This window comes from Mytilus californianus, unplaced genomic scaffold (genome assembly GCF_021869535.1).
Source record: "Mytilus californianus isolate M0D057914Y unplaced genomic scaffold, xbMytCali1.0.p SCAF_4, whole genome shotgun sequence".
NCBI classification, from domain to species: domain Eukaryota; kingdom Metazoa; phylum Mollusca; class Bivalvia; order Mytilida; family Mytilidae; genus Mytilus; species Mytilus californianus.
The window spans coordinates 91759299-91781804 of record NW_026262690.1 but is presented as its reverse complement, the minus strand read 5'-3'; the positions used below and the strand labels follow the sequence as shown (position 1 = coordinate 91781804).

Genomic DNA, 22506 nt, shown 5'->3' with positions numbered 1-22506 from the left:
AACATATTGTACAGACACCTAACTATGTTTGAAGACTGTATCTTGACCTAGATGACGTTTGACTGTTTGTGTTTTAGTGGGTTGCTGTCGTATCAACGTTTACACCACATATCCTTTTATCATTGTGATATAAACATTAAGTAGAACATAGACACATGACTTGCAACTGTGACGTGAACTATGATACATATAATTGACAAAAATACTGATAAATAAGTACAATATTTTACAAACTTTATTATGTATATTTCTGTAAATATTTATTACTTTGCTTACATGTAAGTCATGTATGCAAACAAATTATATTTTGTGATTTCTTGTTTAGAGTGCATTTTATACAAAATACCGAAGATCACTTTCGGGGCCTCCGTTTTGGCTGTGTGAGATTTTATAAATACACAGCCACGTTTGTTCAGAATGGAAACGTTTAATTCGATACTTCGTGTAGAGAGAGTGCCAGTCTCTCTGCACGTTGATAAATTGGAATGACTCTTTGAAGGGTCCGTAGGTGGCCTATTGCAAGGCTTAATTTCTATCCCTATCCCATATACCCTCATTATGTAGTAGCATTTCAAATTTCCAGCTATTTATCCTGATGAAAAGACCTTGTATTCATTGTTAATTTGTTATCGTCCTGAGCATGCATGCAATATTTGCCACAATTAATCAACCTATTCCTCCTATCCAAAATTACTGAAATCTAGCGTTTTGCATTAATGTGAAAAATATATTAGATAGATATATATGTAAGAAGATGTGGTATGAGTGCCAATGAGACGACTCTCCATCCAAGTCACAATTTGTAAAAGTAAACCATTATATTAGGTCAAAGTACAGCCTTCAACACGGAGCCTTGGCTAACACCGAACAGCAAGCTATAAAGGGTCCCAAAAATGACTATTGTAAAACCATTCAAACATGAAAACCAACGTTCTAATCTATATAAAAAATGAGAAACACTTATGGACCACACCGAACAGCAAGCTATAAAGGGTCCCAAAAATGATTATTGTAAAACCATTCAAACAGGAAAACCAACGGTCTGATCTATATAAAAAACGAGAAATACTTATGAACCACATCAACAAACGACAACAACTGAACATCAGGTTCCTGACTTAGGACAGGTGCATGCATGATTAACGTATTTTAGTGGTCTTCAATAAAAAATCTTTCAACAACAAGTTTAAAAGTCTTAATTGAGTAAAAGGAATATACTAAAGTTTATTTTTTGCTATAAGTTCAAATAATTTCATTCCTATTTGCATGACTAATACATCATTGTTTTCTCAATTAATTTATGTGTTCTTATTCTGAACCATAAAACAGACAAAACTTTTAACAGTGTATTCAAAATTTTATTAAGCATTTAAACTATATATACTTTCAACCTTCTGTGATCTTAGATAATTAATCTTATAGTTTCTATCTGTTATTTATCTTAATTTGATTAATAAAGCAATCATGTCATATGTCAGCAGTCTGTAATTCAGTGGTTGTCTTTTGTTGCTTTATGTATAGGCCTTATAGCTATTTGGGAATCTGCGACACATGACCTGAGAATTTGCGACACTTGAACTACATGTATTGACGTCATACAACAATCACTTGCCAATCAGTGCCAAAGCTGATGATACCCTTGGATACTAACAGTCCAGAAGCACTGGTATCAACACAATGCTAGTTAATGAAAATAACAGTATATGCATACCATGCGTTCGAACCGCTTTTCTGGATATACTTTCACCTAGAAGGCCAAAATTTTAACATTTGAAAGCCAAGGATGTATAAAAACCAGAAAAAAACATGAAGAGCTTTATGTCCAAAGGGCAAACAGAAGGTTACCAGAAGTAAAGTAGGAATTTTGATAACACACTTTCAATTTTTTTTAAATTGTTTTCTATAACACTTTTCCTCACAAAATCTTCAAAGTCATAACTCAAGTACCGTCAAATGAAGGAAATTCTATTAGTCCAAGATTGCTCTGACGTCTGATAGCATTTTTGTAGGACTGCTTGGTTACGAGGGACGTCAGAACGCAGTCCATATAAAAAAACATGGAAATTGCTGACCCAGATTGTGGGCGCCAAGTTGTTCAAACTGTTTTTTTTTCAATTGATAAATCATGCATCATTCGATTCCTTTTTCATTTTAGTAGCAACTTTTATTCACATAATAATCCCCTGCAGTACAAACGAAATCTGCACCCCCTCACCTCCCTTTTTTTTTGCTTCGTCCTTTCCCTTTGAGCAATTTTTCACACGACTGTGTTATTCCGTGTGCATAGAATTTCAGGAGTTAATTCAAGCCTATTGATTACCCCGTGACCAATTTATATATGAACGAGATTTACCTTTTCGTCCTATTAATCGTATGCAAAGTAAGAGCATGTCAACCTATTTGCATAAATTAGCTCCTATGATCACAGGCACCGTGAGGAAATAACGCAATATCGTAACTTCTTGTTCAAAGTGAAAGGATGTCGCTGAAAATGGTGGTTCAATGTATATAAAGCTTTCGTTTCTGCTACAGGGTGTTAGTACGCGGTTACATGAGAATGTAGATGGGGGAGTCCTTCAATTCTGTATTCCTTAATTTTCAGGTCATTTTTCTCTATTCTTTATATTCTGTGCCCATTATTCTCTATTCTTTATATTTAAGCACTCCATTATTCTCTATTCTTTTTTTTATTGGCAGATATTTCTATTCTTTATATTTTTGGGCCTTTATGCACTTTTTACCCATTATTCTCTATTCTCTAACCCCCATCAAGACCCTCTTACATATTCGTAGACTTAAATGAATAATGAATCGAATGACCTATGATTTATCCACTTGAACATAGATCATTACGATTTCGAAATAGAAACTTGCCACCCCAAGTCTAGGTCGGCAATTTCCATGAATTCTCCATGGATTGCGCTCTGACGTCATACGGGCCAAACATGTCCCAAAAAGGCAACCAGACGTCAGAGCAATCGCTGACTAAAAGTTTCATGTGATCTTTCATGACATTTGTAGGCTCGAAATCATGATAACGACAGTTTTATATTTCCAACTTTGTACAAAATAAGGCTTATACAACTACTACATTACATTTTCACACGTACTTCATACATAAATATTGTACTGAGTTTTTTTATATCCTTACGCGAAATTCATTTTTCAAAAAAATGAGATCGTAAAAATAAAAATGGCTTTCCTAATTCAACAAACTCTTGTTTTAAAAACATTTGTTTGATTTGAATTTACATAATTATACGAAATTAACATTTTATTGATTTTGTTCTTTACTGGTTAACCTTCACCAGGAATCCTAAACCCAAACATTTGAAAGCCAATGATGTATAAGACCGAAACTCACGAAGAGCAAGCAGTAAGACCAAAGGGACCTAAAAGTAGTCAAATTCATCTATGGACCACTTTGTCTGAGGGAGTTGGCACTTTAGTTTCTTAATGGTTTCTTAATTTATCAACAGAGAATGTATGAAAAGTTTGTTAAAAATCATGTCAGTGTCGAATTCCTGACTACTGAGTTGATGATACCCTCTGGGACAAACAGTCTACCAGCAGTGGTTCCGACCCAGTGCTAGTAAATGAAAATTATACTTTATTAGATATGTGCGAACGAAGCGATTTTCTGCATTTACCTTCACTAGAGACGCTGAATTCCAAACATTTGAATGCCAAGGATATACAAGACCTAAACGCTTTATGGCAAAAAGGACCCTCACAACCTCCAAGGACAACTTTGCCTGAGGGAGTTGGAACCTTATTTTCTAAAAAAAAAATTAATCAACTAGATACTTAGAAAAGTTTTGTTAAAAATCATGTCAGTACCGAAGTACTAACTACTGAGTTGATAATACTCTCTGGGACTAACATTCACATCGACCAGTGCTAGTAAAAGTAACCATGCATTCTTTAAATAGTAAGAATTTTATCATATATTACGGAAAAAAGAAGTTTGATTATTTAAATCATTTGGTAGACATATTAATCAATTTAAAATAAAATAGAAGGAGTTATTTCTCTTTCCCTTCCCAGTGAATATACAATTTTGTACATAACCTGAATTTACAAACACAAAGCTTAAAGGGGCACTAGCTGTCAAATTCATGTTCACCGATTTGACTCAAATTCTCATATTAGATTTATAACAATGTAAAACATTTATCCAAATTATAAAAAGTCTAAAATAAACAATTTAGGGAGCTACCATTTAATTTTTTAGAGGGGGGCTAGGATGAAAAATTTTGTCCTGCATTTTTTTTTTTAGTTGTAATCTCTGTCCTGCCTTTTTATTTTTCACTCTATTTGGCCCTGCCTTTTTTTTTATTAGTTTATCCTGACTTTTTTTACATAAATTGTCATCCTGCCTTTTTTTTGCCAAGTTGCTCATCCTGCCTTTTTTTTTACTCAAAACTCCTGTTCTGTCTTTTTTCAAATTTCATCCTAGCCCCCCCCCCCATAAAAATCAAATGGTAGCTCCCTTACAGGGCATGGGCTCGATAATATGTAGCTTTGTTTCGTGTGTATTTTTGTCTAGACGCCATCTAATAAACTATCGAGATGACCCCGAAAACAACCGACGGTCACATAACACGATATAAACATAAACATAAATATAAATAGATATATGGACCTCGTGCAAATGAATTTTTCTATGTCTGTTTGATTTCAATTCTATGATTTACATTTGTTTCACTTTCAATGTTGACATTCTTTTCTTTTAATATCTAACACGCATCAATCATGCATAATCCATCTCTAGCTAAGGGGTTAAATTGAAGTTCACATGAATGCGGATTCAATGAGGTCGAATTATTCACTTGCAAGTGAATAATTCATCATCGATGTTTCTTAGCTTATTTTGACAAAATTGAACCATACTGGCTGCTAATAGCGAATTATTATTTCACTATTTCACTTTCATTAATGATTGAACAAAAAAAAATCATAATTTGAATTTTTAATGTATCTCGTAGCTAGTGCCCCTTTAATTAAGGTGGAATTAACAAAAATTAGATTTAAATTTTTTTTACTATAAGTCAAAAGAGCATTAGTTAAGGAACAAAATAAGCTAAAAATATTGATAGATTATGGAGCTCCTTTTCGAGATATTCATTTTTTTTAAATGGCGGGAAGAGGCTGACTCTGACTTTTACCTTATATTTGCATTGGTATTATTTGGGTCTCAAATCGAAAGAGAAATCTAGAATCTGCTTAAATTTTGGTAAATGACCTTTTATGAGATATTGAAGTCTTATATGAAAGGAAAAATGGGTGTTATGGGGCAAAAAAACCAAGGAGTCCGAACATCTGACAAAAATTCCTAAACCTGACCTAAGTACATCCTTAAGGTTGATCCAGAATCGAGTTTTTTCTTCCATAAAAACAATAACTTACTCCTTCAAATATAGATAACACAATTTTACCAATTGATAGGATTTAACAGATGAAGACATTAGCAAACACTTGTCACACCAAACATTCCTATGTAATTATGACAATGACTTAACAAATACACGTTTTATTTTGATCTTTTCAAAGGTAATCAAAACGGGAAGAAATTTTGAGAAGGAAAAAACACTCATGATTTCGATTTATTGGTTAAAGGATAAACATACGTATTACATTAAAAATCAAATAATTTTAACCATGGTGTAACAAAAGTGGTTCCAGAATTAGTAAATATACAGAAATACAAACCAAATGATGATAATCTTCATAAAACTTTATTCATCGGATTTGTACTAACATGAGCAACACAACGGGTGTCACATGTTGAGCAGGATCTGCTCACCCTTCCGGAGTTCCTGAGATCAACCCCGGTTTTCGGTGGGATTTGTGTTGCTCAGTTTTTAGTTTTTTATGTTGCGTTTTGTATACTATTGTTTGTCTTTTGGGCTTTTTCTTTTCTTGTCATGGCGTTGTCAGTCTTTTTTTTCGAATTATGCGTTTGAATGTCCCTTTGTTATCTTTCGCCTCTCTTTTATGTATCCTTTATTTTGAGTGTAATCGTTTACAAAATTCGTACATTCTAAAAGACAAAAAAATGTGAAATGTTTTGAAATAACTAGATACTGAGATGCTTGATTCGTATATACTTTATTTTTAGTTTAGTTTTTTACAATATTTATAAATTCTAAAAAAACAAAAACGTGAAATATTTGAAATACTAGATACTTAGATGTTTGAGATATTTTACTATCGCTATAAAAGATTTTTCAGCGTTTATTATCTGTATCGATAACAGAAAATTAAACATCAGTATAATTAAGGATCTATTTGCACTCCCTAGAAATTCGAGATACTTATTTTTGGATTTTTATTTTTTATTTCATTGTTTCGGATATGAAAAAATTACTTCATTTTTTATTTGGCCTTATAACTTTTTTGCTGCGAGCGTCGCTGGTGAGTCTTTTGTAGACGAAACGCACGTCTGGCGAACACAATTTTATCCTGGTATCTATGATGAGTTTATTTACAACCACTGGGTCGATGCCACTGCTGATGGAGTTTTTCTCCCCGATTGTATCACCAGTTCAGTAGACAGCACTTCTGTGTTGACATGAATTATCATTGATATGGTCATTATTATAAATTAACTGTTTACAAGACATTGAATTTTTGGAAACACTAAGGATTTTCTACCCCAGGATAGATTACCTTAGCTGTATTTGGCAAAGCCTTTCGGAATTTTGGGTTCTCAATGCTCTTCAACTTCTTTTTTTATTTGGCCTTTTAACTTTTTTGATTGAGTGGTACTGATGATTCTTTTGTAGACGAAAAACGCGTCTGATGTACAAAATGTTAATCCTGGTATCTATGATGAGTTTATTTGCATGATGCCATCTGAGCTGATTCAGTAACTCCTAATGAGTGACAATTGTTTGCAAAATCAAACACAAAATATCGAAGTTCGTTGCAGGATTTATTCAAATTGAAGTGAAAAAAGCATTAAATTATTTTTACATTCTATTCTTTATTTTTTTCATCTTTTAAAATATGCCAATTGGGAAATTAATGTTTTGTCGGTGGACAGGTTTTCAAACCAAAACATAAAATTTCAAAAATAAATTTATAATAAAATTCAATGCCAGTAAGTCAAAATAGCTACTTCTTATAACTTTTAACATATTTTTCTTTAATACAAAATATGGTTTATATGGTATTGGATTTTTATTGATGTTGATACATGCTTCTCAGAATTCATGCTTTTAAAAATATATTATCACATTGGTTTAAGTTTCATTAAATTTAAGCATCCTATTTGGCCAATTAAATATAGCATAGATTCAAATCAGTAACCTTACATGACACGTCATCATTGATATAGCAGCTCCGATTTCGTAGGGGTTTTTTTTGTTAATCAATTTACGGATAACATATTTTACATGATGCATTCGCTTTTTACTTCAAAATGTATGTTTATGATTTTAAATGTTTCATCTATTGTTTCGTGAGTTTAGAAAGCTTTGAACAATCGCGCTTTTATCTTAAGTCAGAAGCGCTTATATATATAGCTGGCTACCGCCCTTATTTAAATAGATCGATGCAGTCCGATTAATTTACAAATTCTTATTAGATATTTAGGATAATCGATTTCAAAACATGTCATGTTCTCGTTACAAACATTGGTAATACAAAAAATATTGTACCATATAACAACACTGATAACTGAAGTCCAAGAGAAATCAACTCTCATGAATATGGTAGGTAGCCCTAGTGATCATATTTATTCATGTATTATATTATATGTTTCACATGCAGCATCCAACATACTGTCAAGTGGTCAATATCAGTGGCGAATTAAAGTTGATGTACCATTTTTTTATGAGAATCGAAATAAATATATTGATAGCAATCGGTTCAGGCTAAATATAATAACCCTGAATCAGTAGTTTGTGTGGTATTGACTGGGATTTTTCTTCTATCTCAGTAACGTCATTGTAGTGGACACAAGCTCTCGAGGAGCGAACTAATTATAAACATATATTTTACAGTACAGTGACATTTGAATATGTATTGAGTATAAACTTGTGTTTATGTGTATATACTATTTTGATGTCCTCTTGTACACCTATGTGTCTGAGATTTAATAATAAATTATCATTATTATTATGAAATCCTGATAGAAATAATATTGATAAAAAATTAAATGTTCCTTGATATAATATATTGACGAGGTACAATTGTCAAAATCTGAGAACTGTACTGTAAAGAAGGATATAACAAACTCGGACATACGTCCTCGTGTAGTTTCCTATCCCCTATACAGCAGACGCAGCGACTTTATGAATATTGTTTTTCAGAAAAGGAAAATTCACATTAATTGGATAACCTGACGTTTATGAGAGTGTTACAATCATACAATACTGGTGTACTATTAATAAGTTTGGTTATTTACTAATGAAAATTTGTCTGTCCTAAAATATTTAGGGAATTATGTTATTAAATATTAGACGAAATGTCAATTACATATACGTAATGACGATGATTATTGTAATGATTTTATGGTTCTGGTCCTGCCTGGAATTTATTGTACACGAAGAAATATATGTAGCTCTATAATGTCTATATCTATATGAGCTATTAATATTTCATTTCAATGTAAAAAATTCTGTTACAAATCACATTTGTATTGTTTTGTGTTTATACATGTACATGTCATGCGACCCTTCAAGGGCCATTGATTGGAATAATAAATATTCTTATTCTTATTCTTATATTGATAAGTGTAAGTCCTGGTACGAGGAAGACTCTGTCTTGGTGTAAATGAAAACCAAAATAATTGTATGTTTAAAATCTTGTATAAATTTGTACATCAGTATATAATATACAATTCGAAATGAGCCATTTAAAATATTTACAATTGGATTAAGAAAACAAGCATATTTGTTTATATAAATCCCGATCCATTATACTTCACACTTAAAGCGCCATAATAAAGGATCGTGGAAATATGCCATTTATAGCTACAACCATGTCCTGTTTTTTCTCGATTGTGACTTTACCGTATGCAACTTATCATCGAAATTTTACTTGCAATGAATAACACGGTGGGTGAACTAGTGGAGCAAGAACTCCTCATCCTTTAGAGCACCTGTGTTTTCCCTCTGTTTTTGGTTTGGTTGGTTTTTCTCAATGTTTACTTATCTGTGTAATTCTGTTACGGCCTTTTGCTTTTTTATTTGGTGATTGGTCTGTTTTATGCCCCAAACAAAATTTCTGGAGCATTTAGTAATCGTTTCGTCCGTATGTGTGTCCGAAACAAATAGTTTCCAGACGATTACTTTTATATTCGTACTTGTTTGGGATGGAGCTTATACAGATGGAAGATACAAGGACAGGAAAGAATTAAGCTTATCGATTTTGGGGTAAATAGTACAAAGGTCAATGTCATCCTTACGAAAAATAGACATGAAAAAATTGTTTCCGGTGATAAATTTATGTTCCCTCGCTTGATTGGAATGAAAGCTATACAGATAGGAGATTCTATACTCCCTGGAACATATATATAGTCCTTACTTAATCATTGTTTTGGATGATAACTTTAAAGTATCCCATTATGAATGTAACTAATCATTCCGGAGCACCTGAGATCACCCCCAGTTTTTGATGGGGTTCGTGTTGCTCAGTCTTTAGTTTTCTATGTTGTGTTTTGTGTACTATTGTTTGTCTGTTTGTCTGTTTGTCTTTTTCTTTTTTAGCCATGGCTACGTTGTCAGTTTATTTTCGACTTATGAGTTTCATTGTCCCTTTGGTATCTTTCGCCTCTCTTTAACAAATTTAGGTTGCACTTGTGTAAATTTGACAATGCAGTTATCCATACCCTTTATGCATAAAACTGTGACTCATTTACCAAAAAACCTTTATACTTGAATGGATAGGTCTTAACACAGGGTTGTGAGAAGACTTTTTCAACATTTGTATGCAAACACACAATTCATACGAGCTTAAGCTTTATATGTTGAAAATTCTACTATCCTCCCTCTACTTTGAGTCTTCAAGGGAAATTGTTTTGGCCTCTATCTAACTATATTCATACTAGTCTTATAAAATTTCCACGTTGTGTCGTTATAGGTGAAACATTGAGATCATATCCGGTAACAAGAAGGTAAATAAAAAAATACATATGACTAGTTTAGTATACTCCCAAAAGAGAAGTGGTTTGTTTGCCCCTAGTGCTTCAAATTTGATGAATAATTCCGTTATTTGTATATGCTGTCAAGGTCACAAGAAAGCATTTCCAAATTGCGTGTATATGAGATAAAACAAGGATATCATATCTGGGAACAAGTAGGTAATCGAAAAGGTAAACAAAAATAATATCTATAAATGATATTTAAGTACTCCCAATAGAGGCTTGTTTTGTAGATTACCGTTATAGTTTTACAAAGTGCAGACTTTATGCAGGTGAAAAATAAGCAATAATTGTACATGTTTTATTTACCCCTTCAAGCATATACTAGTACTTTGAAGCCTTGAAAAAAAAGTTTTCTGTCAATAAATGAGCTTGTCAGGGAGCATCAATTGGCAGCTAATATTAGACTGGCACTGTTATTGATTGCCCCTTTGGAATTTTCTCATTTTTTTTTCTTTTTATTACCTTAACTATTATAGAGCTGCAAGTTGCTATATGCAAACATGGGCGCGTTTAATGTTGACTTATTTTGTTTAAAGGTAAACTGGGGAAACCTTTCAATATACCTTACACTTTATTTTGTTATCATGCTTGTAAGAAATACCTTCACACAAACTGAATAAATTAACTCTTTAACGTTGCTAAGGACATAAGTGTTTTAAACATTGCAAAGGCCACTGTTTGTTTTTGTTCTCGTTCCCATGTTAAATTTTACCAATCACCAGATCGTCGTCTTGTATGTTTATGTATAGCCGATATTTATTGTCTTGGTAACAATCCTATAATTTTGGATTTTAAACCAATAAAATATCTTATCTTATCTTCCGCTATCGATATGTCTTTGTAAGTCTGCGTTTTCACTGCGTTTTAAGATAACGGTCTGGATGAGTCCATGCTAATAAATCTAGAATCCAGTACTAATTAGTATCGTCCTGAATATGCATGATATATTTGCCGCTTGACGTTTAGCAAACAACAATCAAGGAGCATGAGTTTGTGGTTCTTATTTTTGTATTCCTATTTTAAAGAAATAAGGTCGGAAAAATTGTCTGGTATAAGATATTCCTGTCCTGACATTTCCTTGGTATTGTTTTGTCGCTAAGTAACCTATCATGCTCTGCTTGATGTTAAGAAGAAGACGTATGTTATTAGTGTTTCCTATAATATCTCATTTTATTTATTTGAAGTAACGTAAACTTTATCAAGCATCAACGTTTTGTCAAAAGATATTACAGAAAAAAAAATTCTGCTTTTACCTCAAAAATTGTTTTCCCTTTTCTTTTTTCTTTTTTTTTTTATGGAGATTTGGGGTAAAAATACGTTTAAAATTTTTTTTCAGCTTTTATATGGATTGTTGAAGGCCGTATGGTGACCTATAGTTGTTAACTTCTATGTCATTTAGTTTCTAGTGGAGAGTTGTCGCATCGGCAAACATACCACATCTTGTTATTTTTAATGAACTAAAAAAGTCACAAAAATCATTGGTAAAAGTATAAGTCTGACTAGCTTTTACAAATTTATACGCAAATCTGCAAACCTTAACTTTAAAAAACCTTAACCCTGACCCTAACATTAACCTAACTCTAACCATAACCCTATATTTACATAAATTTCACTTTAGGGTTTGAAGTTATTTAATTGGACGAAAAAAGCTAAATACAACAATGTGTAATAAAGATTTATCGTGGGTATGTGACTAGAAGGCAATGTTAAGAAGAATGCAGATCTACTATGATAAGCAGATTAATATTTTCTCAGACAAAATATCACGACGGATCAAGTCTAAGCTAAACATTCCAATTTTTTTTAAATGACAAAAATTAGATAAAATAATCTTTCATGTTGCCTCAAAGTATAACATTAAAAAGTTTTTATGGAGGAAATCCGGATAAGAACCACAATTTTATGAATTAAATCTTCTCACAAATGTGTATAGATTGAATGCCGTACAGTAGATATGTGGAGATTTTACAACGGGGTTTATATAAACACTAAGGTTGATGGAGTGTCTTCGTCGTCATAAAAGTAAATTGATCTAGCAGTGGTGTAAACATTGTTTAGCTTGTGATATTTTATCACTTTAAGTAGACAGGATGACGACACTTCAGGGTGCTAGAGTGAAGAACTCTCACTTCAGAAAACTAGAGTGAAAAATTTTCTCTAACAAGTGACAAGTTAATTTTTGTCTTTAACTTTATTTGGATAACTTAAGACGGTAAGTTAATTTTTGTCATGTTTTCGTTTCTAGTAAGTACAGTTTTCCTTTGTTTTATCTTAGTTTACTTCTTACCTGTTAAAAAATAACCGGTAACATTTTACGTAGGTGGCACACCATGCATACGGTCATTATTTTCAACGCTGTGTTTGTGGTCCTTTTGCACCGAGCAAAGTATGAATTTTTTCATACACCGTAATTCTATTTTATTGAATGCTCTTCAATACATGCACCTAGTTACTTGCATTACACTCTTTATTTACTAATATTTCTGACCGGTCGTGATCATTGTTGTCAGTTTTACTAACATCTTGTAAAAGTATTTGTTCATTTACGTTAGCTTAGGTTAAAATATTTATAAAGGGTTAAAAAGGGGGGGGGGGGGGTAATTTTTAAAGCGACACAGGTCAATGACACATAAAAAGTTATTGCATTGTACTGCGATTTTCAATTAATGCTTCACTTTTTTTAAGTTGTTCCAAAAAGGTATCTGTGTGTTGTATATAGCTATAATAGCCAGTTTGCTTCTCGGAATCTTGAATTGTCTTAGCTTCTTCATCACAGTAAATATCTCTGATCTTGGGCAAAAGTTCAGAAAGATGGCTATTGTTTGTTTTTATCTATTTTCCAAGAAATCATTTGTTCTTAGTTTTAGCTTATCTGTGTACATTAGGTGCTAGACACCTTTACTAAAGATGTTGAACGCTTGTATACAGAAAGCTCATCATATTGCTTTAAGAGATCACCCAAGTTTATCCCACTGATGAAAGTCTACATAATATACTTTCGAAAACATCTGATTTCTGAACAATTTAGAAAAAAAACCATCTCCGTTAAATCAAGATTTTATTCTGCTCGAGATCGTTTTAATACAAGATTTCAAATTTTCCTCTTTTTAAAAAAAATCATCGGAGAAAACCCATAACCGAAATGAAGGAGTTTGTATATAGCTAGACTTCTGACAAAATTTTGATTTTGGTTAAGATTGTTATGGTTAAGAAATAATATCTAAAATCTTTTTAAATTTGCAAATTTGGAGCCATCTGATGTATTCCGATCACCCCTTTTTCGTGCAATTCGTTTTTTGTCAATCGTCGATTCGTTGATTTTTTTTCTGTGTACAGTATCGTCTATTGTTTTTGTTTTTCATCGTCTTTCTCTTTTAATCATGTAGTTGTCTTATTTTCTTCAATTTATGTTTTAATTGCCTTTTAGAGTATCATCTCCCTCTTAAAAGCATTTACAATTTGGTTACATTTTCAGAAATGCTGCATAAGATTCCTCATTGACACTACTAGTGTGTGACAAAGCCAAATGTAAAATAACAAAAATACCGAACTCCAAGGAAAATTCAAAACGGAAAGTCCCTTATCAAATGGCAAAATTAAAAGCTCAAACACATCAAACGAATGGAAAACAACTGTCATATTCCTGACCTGGTACAGGCATTTCCTTATGTAACCTGGTTTTATAGATGCGACTTATCACTGAATTTGCACTTACCTTGAGCAACACGACGAGTGCCACATGTGAAATAGGATCTGCTTACCCCTCCGGGTCACCTGAGATCATCCCTGGTTTATCTTTTTCGTGTTGTCGATCTTTAGGTCATAGTGTAGTGTTTTGTGGATTGTGATTTGTCTTTTCATTTTTTTTTTATTCAGCCATGATGTTGTCTACCTTGCTTCGAATTAAGATTTATAATGTCCCGCCTACTTCCTTCCCCTTTGGTATCTTCTGCCTTTTAAACTTCCCCTTTGGTATCTTCTGCCTTTTAAACTTCCCCTTTGGTATCTTCTGCCTTTTAAACTTCCCCTTTGGTACCTTTGACTTTTAAACTTCCCCTTTGGTATCTTCTGACTTTTAAACTTCCCCTTTGGTATCTTCTGCCTTTTAAACTTCTCCTTTGGTATCTTCTGCCTTTTAAACTTCTCCTTTGGTATCTTCTGACTTTTAAAAGCATGTACCATGGGGTCACATGTTCAGAAATATGGCATAATGTTGTAACTTCTTCGAAGTTAACATCTGAAGCTGAGTTACGTTTTGAAATTGGCACTTCTTATTTGAAATACATTCAGAGGTCCTTTGTCCTACCTCTTTATTTTTCTTTTATTCTTCAGTGTAAGAGGCTTATTTACTATATTTATTGTCCATGTCCATTGTAATTATGATCAGTAGAGTAACCACACAAGATGAGAGAAATTTGTAATTAACTTCTGAAGATCTTTTATATGCCTTTGTTCATTTGATTGAACAAGTGTATAATATAGTGTGTCATTTTTGTGTGTGGTTCCTCGAGAACCAGTGATGACAATCAATAACAAAGAGATACAGCAACTTATTCAGGCATGACAATGCTATCTTGTAAGGTTGCGTCATTGATGTGTGTGGTTTCTCCTCTGGCTGAAAAAACTATTTGAAATGTTGATATATTTTTATAACCTATGCTATTCCATTATCGAAATTTAAGAAAAAGTTTAAACACCGCTGCATGTTCACGTGCATGTCTCAAATCATAAATCTCGTGAGCGGTTGTAGTTAGTTATCTTCTTGTAGGTTTTTTATTCAGCGGTTGTATTTAGTTATCTTCTTGTAGGTTTTTTATTCAGCGGTTGTTTTTAGTTATCTTCTTGTAGGTTTTTTATTCAGCGGTTGTATTTAGTTATTTTCTTGTAGGTTTTTATTCAGCGGTTGTATTTAGTTACCTTCTTGTAGTTTTGTTATTCAGCGGTTGTATTTCGTTATCTTCTTGTAGGTTTTGTTATTCAGCGGTTGTATTTAGTTATGTTCTTGTAGGTTTTTTATTCAGCGGTTGTATTTAGTTATCTTCTTGTAGGTTTTGTTATTCAGCGGTTGTAATTAGTTATCTTCTTGTAGGTTTTTTATTCAACGGTTGTATTAAGTTATCTTCTTGTTGTTTTGTTATTCAGCGGTTGTATTTAGTTATCTTTTTGTAGGTTTTGTTATTCAGCGATTGTATTTAGTTATCTTCTTGAAGGTTTTTTATTCAGCGGTTGTATTTAGTTATGTTCTTGTAGTTTTGTTATTCAACGGTTGCATTTAGTTATCTTTTTGTAGGTTTTTTATTCAGCGGTTGTATTTAGTTATCTTCTTGTAGGTTTTTTATTCAGCGGTTGTATTTAGTTATCTTTTTGTAGGTTTTTTATTCAGCGGTTGTATTTAGTTATCTTCTTGTAGTTTTGTTATTCAGCGGTTGTATTTAGTTATCTTCTTGTAGGTTTTTTATTCAGCGGTTGTATTAAGTTATCTTCTTGTAGTTTTGTTATTCAGCGGTTGTATTTAGTTATCTTTTTGTAGGTTTTTTATTCAGCGGTTGTATTTAGTTATCTTCTTGTAGTTTTGTTATTCAGCGGTTGTATTTAGTTATCTTCTTGTAGGTGTTTTATTCAGCGGTTGTATTAAGTTATCTTCTTGTAGTTTTGTTATTCAGCGGTTGTATTTAGTTATCTTCTTGTAGGTTTTTTATTCAGCGGTTGTATTTAGTTATCTTCTTGTAGGTTTTTTATTCAGCGGTTGTATTTAGTTATCTTCTAGTAGTTTTGTTATTCAGCGGTTGTATTTAGTTATCTTCTTGAAGGTTTTTTATTCAGCGGTTGTATTTAGTTATCTTCTTATAGATTTTTTTCCGCGGTTGTATTTAGTTATCTTCTCGTAGTTTTTTGATAGTGATTGCAGAACTTTGAACTTTGTAAGTCTCTCTACACTCGTGGCGAGTTGGACATAATGCTACTGTTGAAGACCTGTATGTTGATCGCCAGATATGTTTTTGTTTTTTGCGAGTCGTTGGATTGTTGCCTTATATATGTTTAAAATGAAACCTGGTCTTTTTTTATTCTGATAAGCATTGTAAGGGAGAGTGTGTTCTTGTCTTTTTTTCATTGTTTTCATTTTTTTCAATGCTGCCTTGATCCTTAGAGTAAACTCATTCAATTGAAAAAATTCCCTAAAGTGTGAAATAGAAGAAACATAGATTTAAGTCAATAATTAATAAGGTTTTAACTGTGATTAGCTAAACGATTTTATGTGTTTTTATGAAGAAAAAAAATGTCAGAATATGTTTGTAATTTTCTTAACTTAGTAATTTTTTCAAAGGTATTTAATTGCATTTTTAGTGGATTTCTATAAAAGGGTTACATTTCACATGTATGTACTATGAACCCTTTGTTCTTTTTACATTATAATTTTATAAAATAAGTTTTATGTTGTCTGGAATTTACATATTCAATGGCTATACTTTACATGTTTCATGAACCCTTTGTTCCTTCAACTTTTGTAACAAACCCAGGTTAAGTACAATTTTTATTCTTTATCATTTCTATATCATGCAAATATAAACGCTAATAATTAGGCCAAAGTTGCGTTTTTCCTTGTTTTGCACCCGTTTGAAGTTAGATTTTAATGTCTGAGGACAAAAAGCAAAAAGAAAATGAAAATATTTCAAATAAATCTTTTAAATATATACAGAATCCGAATGTTTAAGCTAACATACGAGCTTTAGTAATATATAATATTTATGTGCTAAATCATTTTTAGTTCAAAATAAAAACATTATATACGAATTATTATATACAAAGTGATGTGTAGATTTCTTGATAAAAAGCTTGGAACAAGAATGATTTATATTAAAAATAAGCACCATACTGTGAGCATGTTAGCATTTATGTGTGTGTGTGTTATTTTTTTCTTCTTCCCGGATGGTTCTTAGTTTTTGAATATTTGACATGACAAAAACCATTTTATAAACAAAAGCGGCCTTACGATGTTATTTAATTTGGTAAAACAATACGCTATCTTAAGAAGTTGTATGGTAAAGCAAAACAAAAAGGGCGAATTAAATGAAATTGTTTTGATGTTAAACGTCAGGTGTTAGCCTAGGTGGATAATAAATTGAGTTCAGTATCATAAGATTCAATAAACATTTCACAGCGGGCTTTGTCGTTAATAGGGAATTTGATATTGACAATGAAAATTCGGGTTAACCCACAGTAAAATTTTGTGAAATGAAATCCAAGACAGATTGATATTTGATCGACCGGCGAATATAAAAATCTTGGAGACATTGGAATGATTTGGTGCAAATGTATTACTGTACTTAATGACCAATTTCCTATTATCACAGCAATTTTCACTCTATTCAATTATTTTGGATTCTATATCTTTATGAATAAAAGGAGGTGTAGGGTGTACGTTGATATGACAGCAACCGAACGACAAACATAAAAAACCAAAATGAAATCTAGAAGCCAGCATACAGTCTTCTAAAACAGATGAGTGTATATACAATATGTTACTAGGCTCTGAATCGTCTCTAATCAATAAAATTTGTAAGGGTTCCGCAGAACCCAGTGTCTCGCCTACTTTTGCTGCTAGTCACAGGCTCAACAAAAATGGGGAAAAATTCATTAACAATTTTCTTATAGATACTATATTTTGATTGTAAGAAGCTTCTGTCCAAGTTTGGTAAAAATCCAGAATGGTTTATGAATCTATTAAATGTTTTAAAAACTTTAACTACAGACTGTATGTAATGTTAACTGGAAGAAAAACTAAGTCCATTTATAAGTAATATACGGAAAAACAGGAAATAATTTTTACAAAATTTCCTTCTAGATACTAGCTTTTGATCATAAACAAGCTTCTGTCCAAGTTTGGTAGAAATCCAGGATAGTTTAAGAAAGTTATTAAAATTTCAAAAACTTTAACCACAGAGTGAATATTTGTGGACGCCGCCGACGACGACGACGCCGACGACGGAGTGTAGGATCGCTATGTCTTGCTTTTGCGACAAAAGTCGCAGGCTCGATAAAAATGTGTGAATAAACTGAACAGAAGCAATCAAAGATCCGCCACCAACACCCAATTCTTCAAATAGCGAATAGATAAATAAAAAAAAAAAAACATTATAATATGGCATACGACAACTACTAACGAGGTTCCTGACTTGGGACAGGAACATGGAAATATGACGGGGTTACTGAATTCGTTTTTTGAAATCTCTACCCTGCCCCTTTTTAAATCTCGTTCTTAATAAGTGTTATGATGTTCTATCTATCACCTAATGGCAATTGTAAAAAAAAAAACAATTTATTTCAGATCAGGTTTAAAATCATTTTCTTTCTTCTGGTATGCCAAATCTGATTGGCAGATATTTTGTTCAACCTTTTTTACCTCTAGTTGAAATTCTGCTTATCATTTTGAAAAATAAGTTAGTTTTATCTTTTGATTCTACTGCTAAATTGATAGTAAGTGAATTCTAATAACCCAATTCAAATTAAAACTTTTCTTTTGGCAGATAATATCACTGAACAGATGAAAACTATTTTTTATCAAGATGGATACAATTTATTCCAATATTTTGTTCATTTTATTATCTCCTTTCTAATTATTTTGATACGAGATTTTTGAGATTATAAAGTATCTTGTTTAAAGTCAAATCTGTTTATCATGGTCCCTTATTAAATGCTATGAATTTTTCATCATATCTGAAATCTGAACAATCTTTCCTTTTTTTTTAATTTCTTTTCTGAATTAGATATGAGCTGATACATACAGGATGAAGGAAAATGAAGAAACACTTTGTGAGGATGGCTTTTAAATGTTTTGTAAAGAGATCAAGTTTTCAATGGATGGTTTATACACTCTCATTACGGGAGGCCTTATGAAACACGTCATCCATAAAAACTGTATTTAACACAACAAAGAAGGAGAAAAGTTAATACAGTGGATTTCTTACAGTTTTCCATTGTGTGTCCTCGTCAAAATTTTAAGTCTTTGTCGTCTACGGTGACAAATATACAGCATAATCAATCTGCTTAGGCCCTGTCACTTTACAGTTCGGTAAGGAGTCGGTCGCCGGATCAAGTTTCCATTGGTATAGTGAATATAATAACCGGTTGTCAGATCTACCCGTCAAATCACGCTATAAATCTATTCATACACATGGTATTCATTATTCATCTGAGCGACGTTCATTAAAAATGTAGTAAATTGTGCGGATATAATATTCACCTTTTTACCTTTGAAGTTCTTTAAGCAAAAAGACATTCCGTTTTTCAGTTCGGAAGAATCAGTGCAGCTTAAGTGTTTAACTATACGAATGTTTTAACCATCTTTTTTAATTTATTGACAGAATCTGTGTGGATTATATGCTTTATGGTAAAACTGATGTTACATTTCGACAAATCGAGGAAAGGGAGCAATTAGGAACAGTTACATTACCTACACGAGTGATAATGAAACATATTTGCCAAATCTTTAAGACGGAGATAGAGCAGAGATAAGACCGTCAAACTCATTTTTTATCTTCACAGACAGCAAGGGAAATCTTATAGAACGAAAGTGATAATTTAACTTCAGACTAAAGTGAAAATACATCTGCCATCAAATAGTAGATCAACAGACATTAGTTGTTTATACTCTGCAGAGAGATGTGAATTTGTTGTAAAAATGCAATAAATCTGAGTGATAAATGTTTAATACTGCTGTTTTGTGTAGGATTTTTCTGAGGTTACAGTTATATAGTGAGGGATAATGTGTAGTGACATGGAAAAAACGAAACATTTTTCATTTAAAGCGTCTACAGTATTGGTGTAATCGCGTGGAAACTCGTCCCACTTTAACTCGAGTAGTACAAAGCTAATATCTTATTGTTTCTTATCTGACTAAATCTGCACATATTATGATATGTCGTAAACACTTTAATGTTTTAAGTTGGGATTGTTAAATATATAAATAATTCCATACTTTAATATAGCCGATGGGAAGAAATATTCATTGACCGAAAGTTTGTAACTTTAAACCTGATTAAATTAATTGCTACAAGGGAGTTTTTGCTACACCATGTATTAAATTCGATGCCATATTTGTACGGCTCTAAAGATATGTTGTCCGGGTCAAGTAAAATATATAATACAGTGACAGTTCTACACATGATGACACAAAGAAGAAACTGTTCACAAGAGGTGTCATCCACGACGTCCGCGTTTGTTGGAACGGTACACACGGCCTCACTAGCCGTCTGCACAGTGCTTATTATTTTTGTTTTACTAATGGGATGTATCGGTAATTCTGTGGTGATATATGCTGCAGTGAAAAAGAAACGCATACGAACGAATTTTGACGTTTTAGTTCTCAATTTAACTGGTGCAGATTTTATAACATGTACATTTTTAGCACCGACATATTTGTTTTTACTGTATTCGGAGCCACCTGTTCCTAAAATGTTTTGTGGGAGTGTGTTATTTTTGGGAGCTGCAAGTGGAATGCTTTCATTGTTTACCTTAGTTGCAATAGCTCTTCATAGATTAGCCCGTGTTGTGGGACAGGCTAGTGGCACGTTAAGTATCACAAGGACCGCAGTAATTCTCACCATGATTTGGATATTTAGTTTCACTTTGAGTGTCGGAGGAACACTTCACGTAACACACAACTGGAATCCGAAACAGAAAACATGCCAAGCTATAATAAATAGCAGTAATCCACAACTACAAAATTTCGTATTGTTCTTTGTTGCGCCTGTGACAATTGTCAGTTTTGCGATCGTGACTTTATCGTATATAATTATTACAATAATGGTCCATAGACAAACCGATAAACTTAGCAGGACAGTAGGTACACCGCCTTGTAAACAATGTCAAAATTTAATTAGGCAAAACTGTCCAAGTAGAAAGTGTCATACATGTTCTAATTCTACTTTCCCCTATCGGGATAATAAGGCGTTGACAATGTGCCTCGTGGTAATTCTTTTGATGGGACTTTGCTGGGGACCGCTTATTATTTCACACTTTGTGGAACTAGCCACGGGAGAGTCAATTACTTTATATCAAGTTAAATTATGTGGAATAGCTCTAGTCTTTCTTAATAGTGCTTTGGATCCGTATATTTATGCACAGCACATTGGGAAAATAAAGCAAAGGTATTCGAAACTGTTTAAATTAGTACTTCAGTGTTGTTCAAATAACAAAGCGCCATCAAGATTACGTGTTACTGACAATAAAAAGCCTAAAGACATTGCTAAAGTAGGCTTGAACAGTCGTTTTAACCATGACACAAATCCAGGACATAATAGTACCCGAGAACTTCTAGACGAATGCAGAACTAAAGGAAATATAGAACAAACAAATTTTCACAAAAATCTTATAATTCATAGCGACATTATACGGAACTCGAATTGCAACAAAAGTTTTGATATTATGAAAACATGCCTTGTGGAAGAATCGATAGGATTTATTAATGCATCATGCAGTCAGGGATCGGGAAAAGACATTCCGAGTACGGCTGAGTATTAGTAAATATAGTCAAGGCACAGAAAGAGATATTCCGAGAACGTCTGAGCTTTACTGAATGTAATTTCATGTTCATTTCATCTGTTCTAATTTATATAAAACAGTTGGTGTAATTATTTTGTTGAATTAGTCTCATATTTTTATTTTATTATTTCCTCCTTTTATTACAATTATAACTCAACCAAGGAAAAGCATCAGCCTTATGACTTAAACATAGATACTTGTGGACAGGACAATTTTTTTGCCCTCCCCCTTTTTCCAAAATCCGTATTTTTTTATTATTTTTCTATTAATTTCAATTATTTTCGCGTTTTTCTGTATAATAAGAACATAAATGTACTAGAGATAACTTGTATTTGCTATTTACTATCAATTCCAAGTTTACTATCCACAACGATCACTGAAAGAAAGTTTCTTTTTTTTAACATAAGACCAAAATTGTGTCAGCTTTTTATTTGTTTGCGCCCTCTTGTTGGTCTGAAATGATAACAAACAAACAAAAAACAAAACAAAACAATCGCAGAAAAAAATCTAAAAAATACTATTTTGTTTAAAGTATAACGTTAAATATTGATTGGTCTTTTGCTAGACAAACTTATTTAACAAAGATGATTCTTGTGTAGAGAATGGCGTGGAATTGTATTTTTGGTTTCATATGGGTGTGTTTTAATTTTATGTGTTTTTCATCCTATTCAATATGTTTTGAAAATTTTAACCTGACAAAAAACCAATGAAAAACACATTGCCTTACTGTAAATCAAATGTCATTTGTGAATCTAGCAACAAAATAGATGTTTATCGGTAAATCCTGCGAAAGCGCCACTTGGAGAAAGTCT

At 32.4% G+C, this 22506-nt stretch overlaps 1 protein-coding gene across 1 annotated transcript; it reads left to right on the top strand.

The window, feature by feature from the left end:
• Positions 1-12218: 12218 nt before the first annotated feature.
• Positions 12219-21796, top strand: LOC127738885 (probable G-protein coupled receptor 75). The gene is made up of 2 exons (XM_052250354.1): positions 12219-12365; positions 19516-21796. The coding sequence occupies exon 2, from the start codon at positions 20240-20242 to the stop codon at positions 21671-21673; it is 1434 nt and encodes a 477-aa protein (XP_052106314.1). The 5' UTR covers positions 12219-12365; positions 19516-20239; the 3' UTR covers positions 21674-21796.
• Positions 21797-22506: the final 710 nt, after the last annotated feature.

Coding starts and splice junctions, on each gene's coding strand:
- LOC127738885 (XM_052250354.1), top strand. CDS start 20,240: ATGCCATATTTGTACGGCTCTAAAGATATGTTGTCCGGGTCAAGTAAA.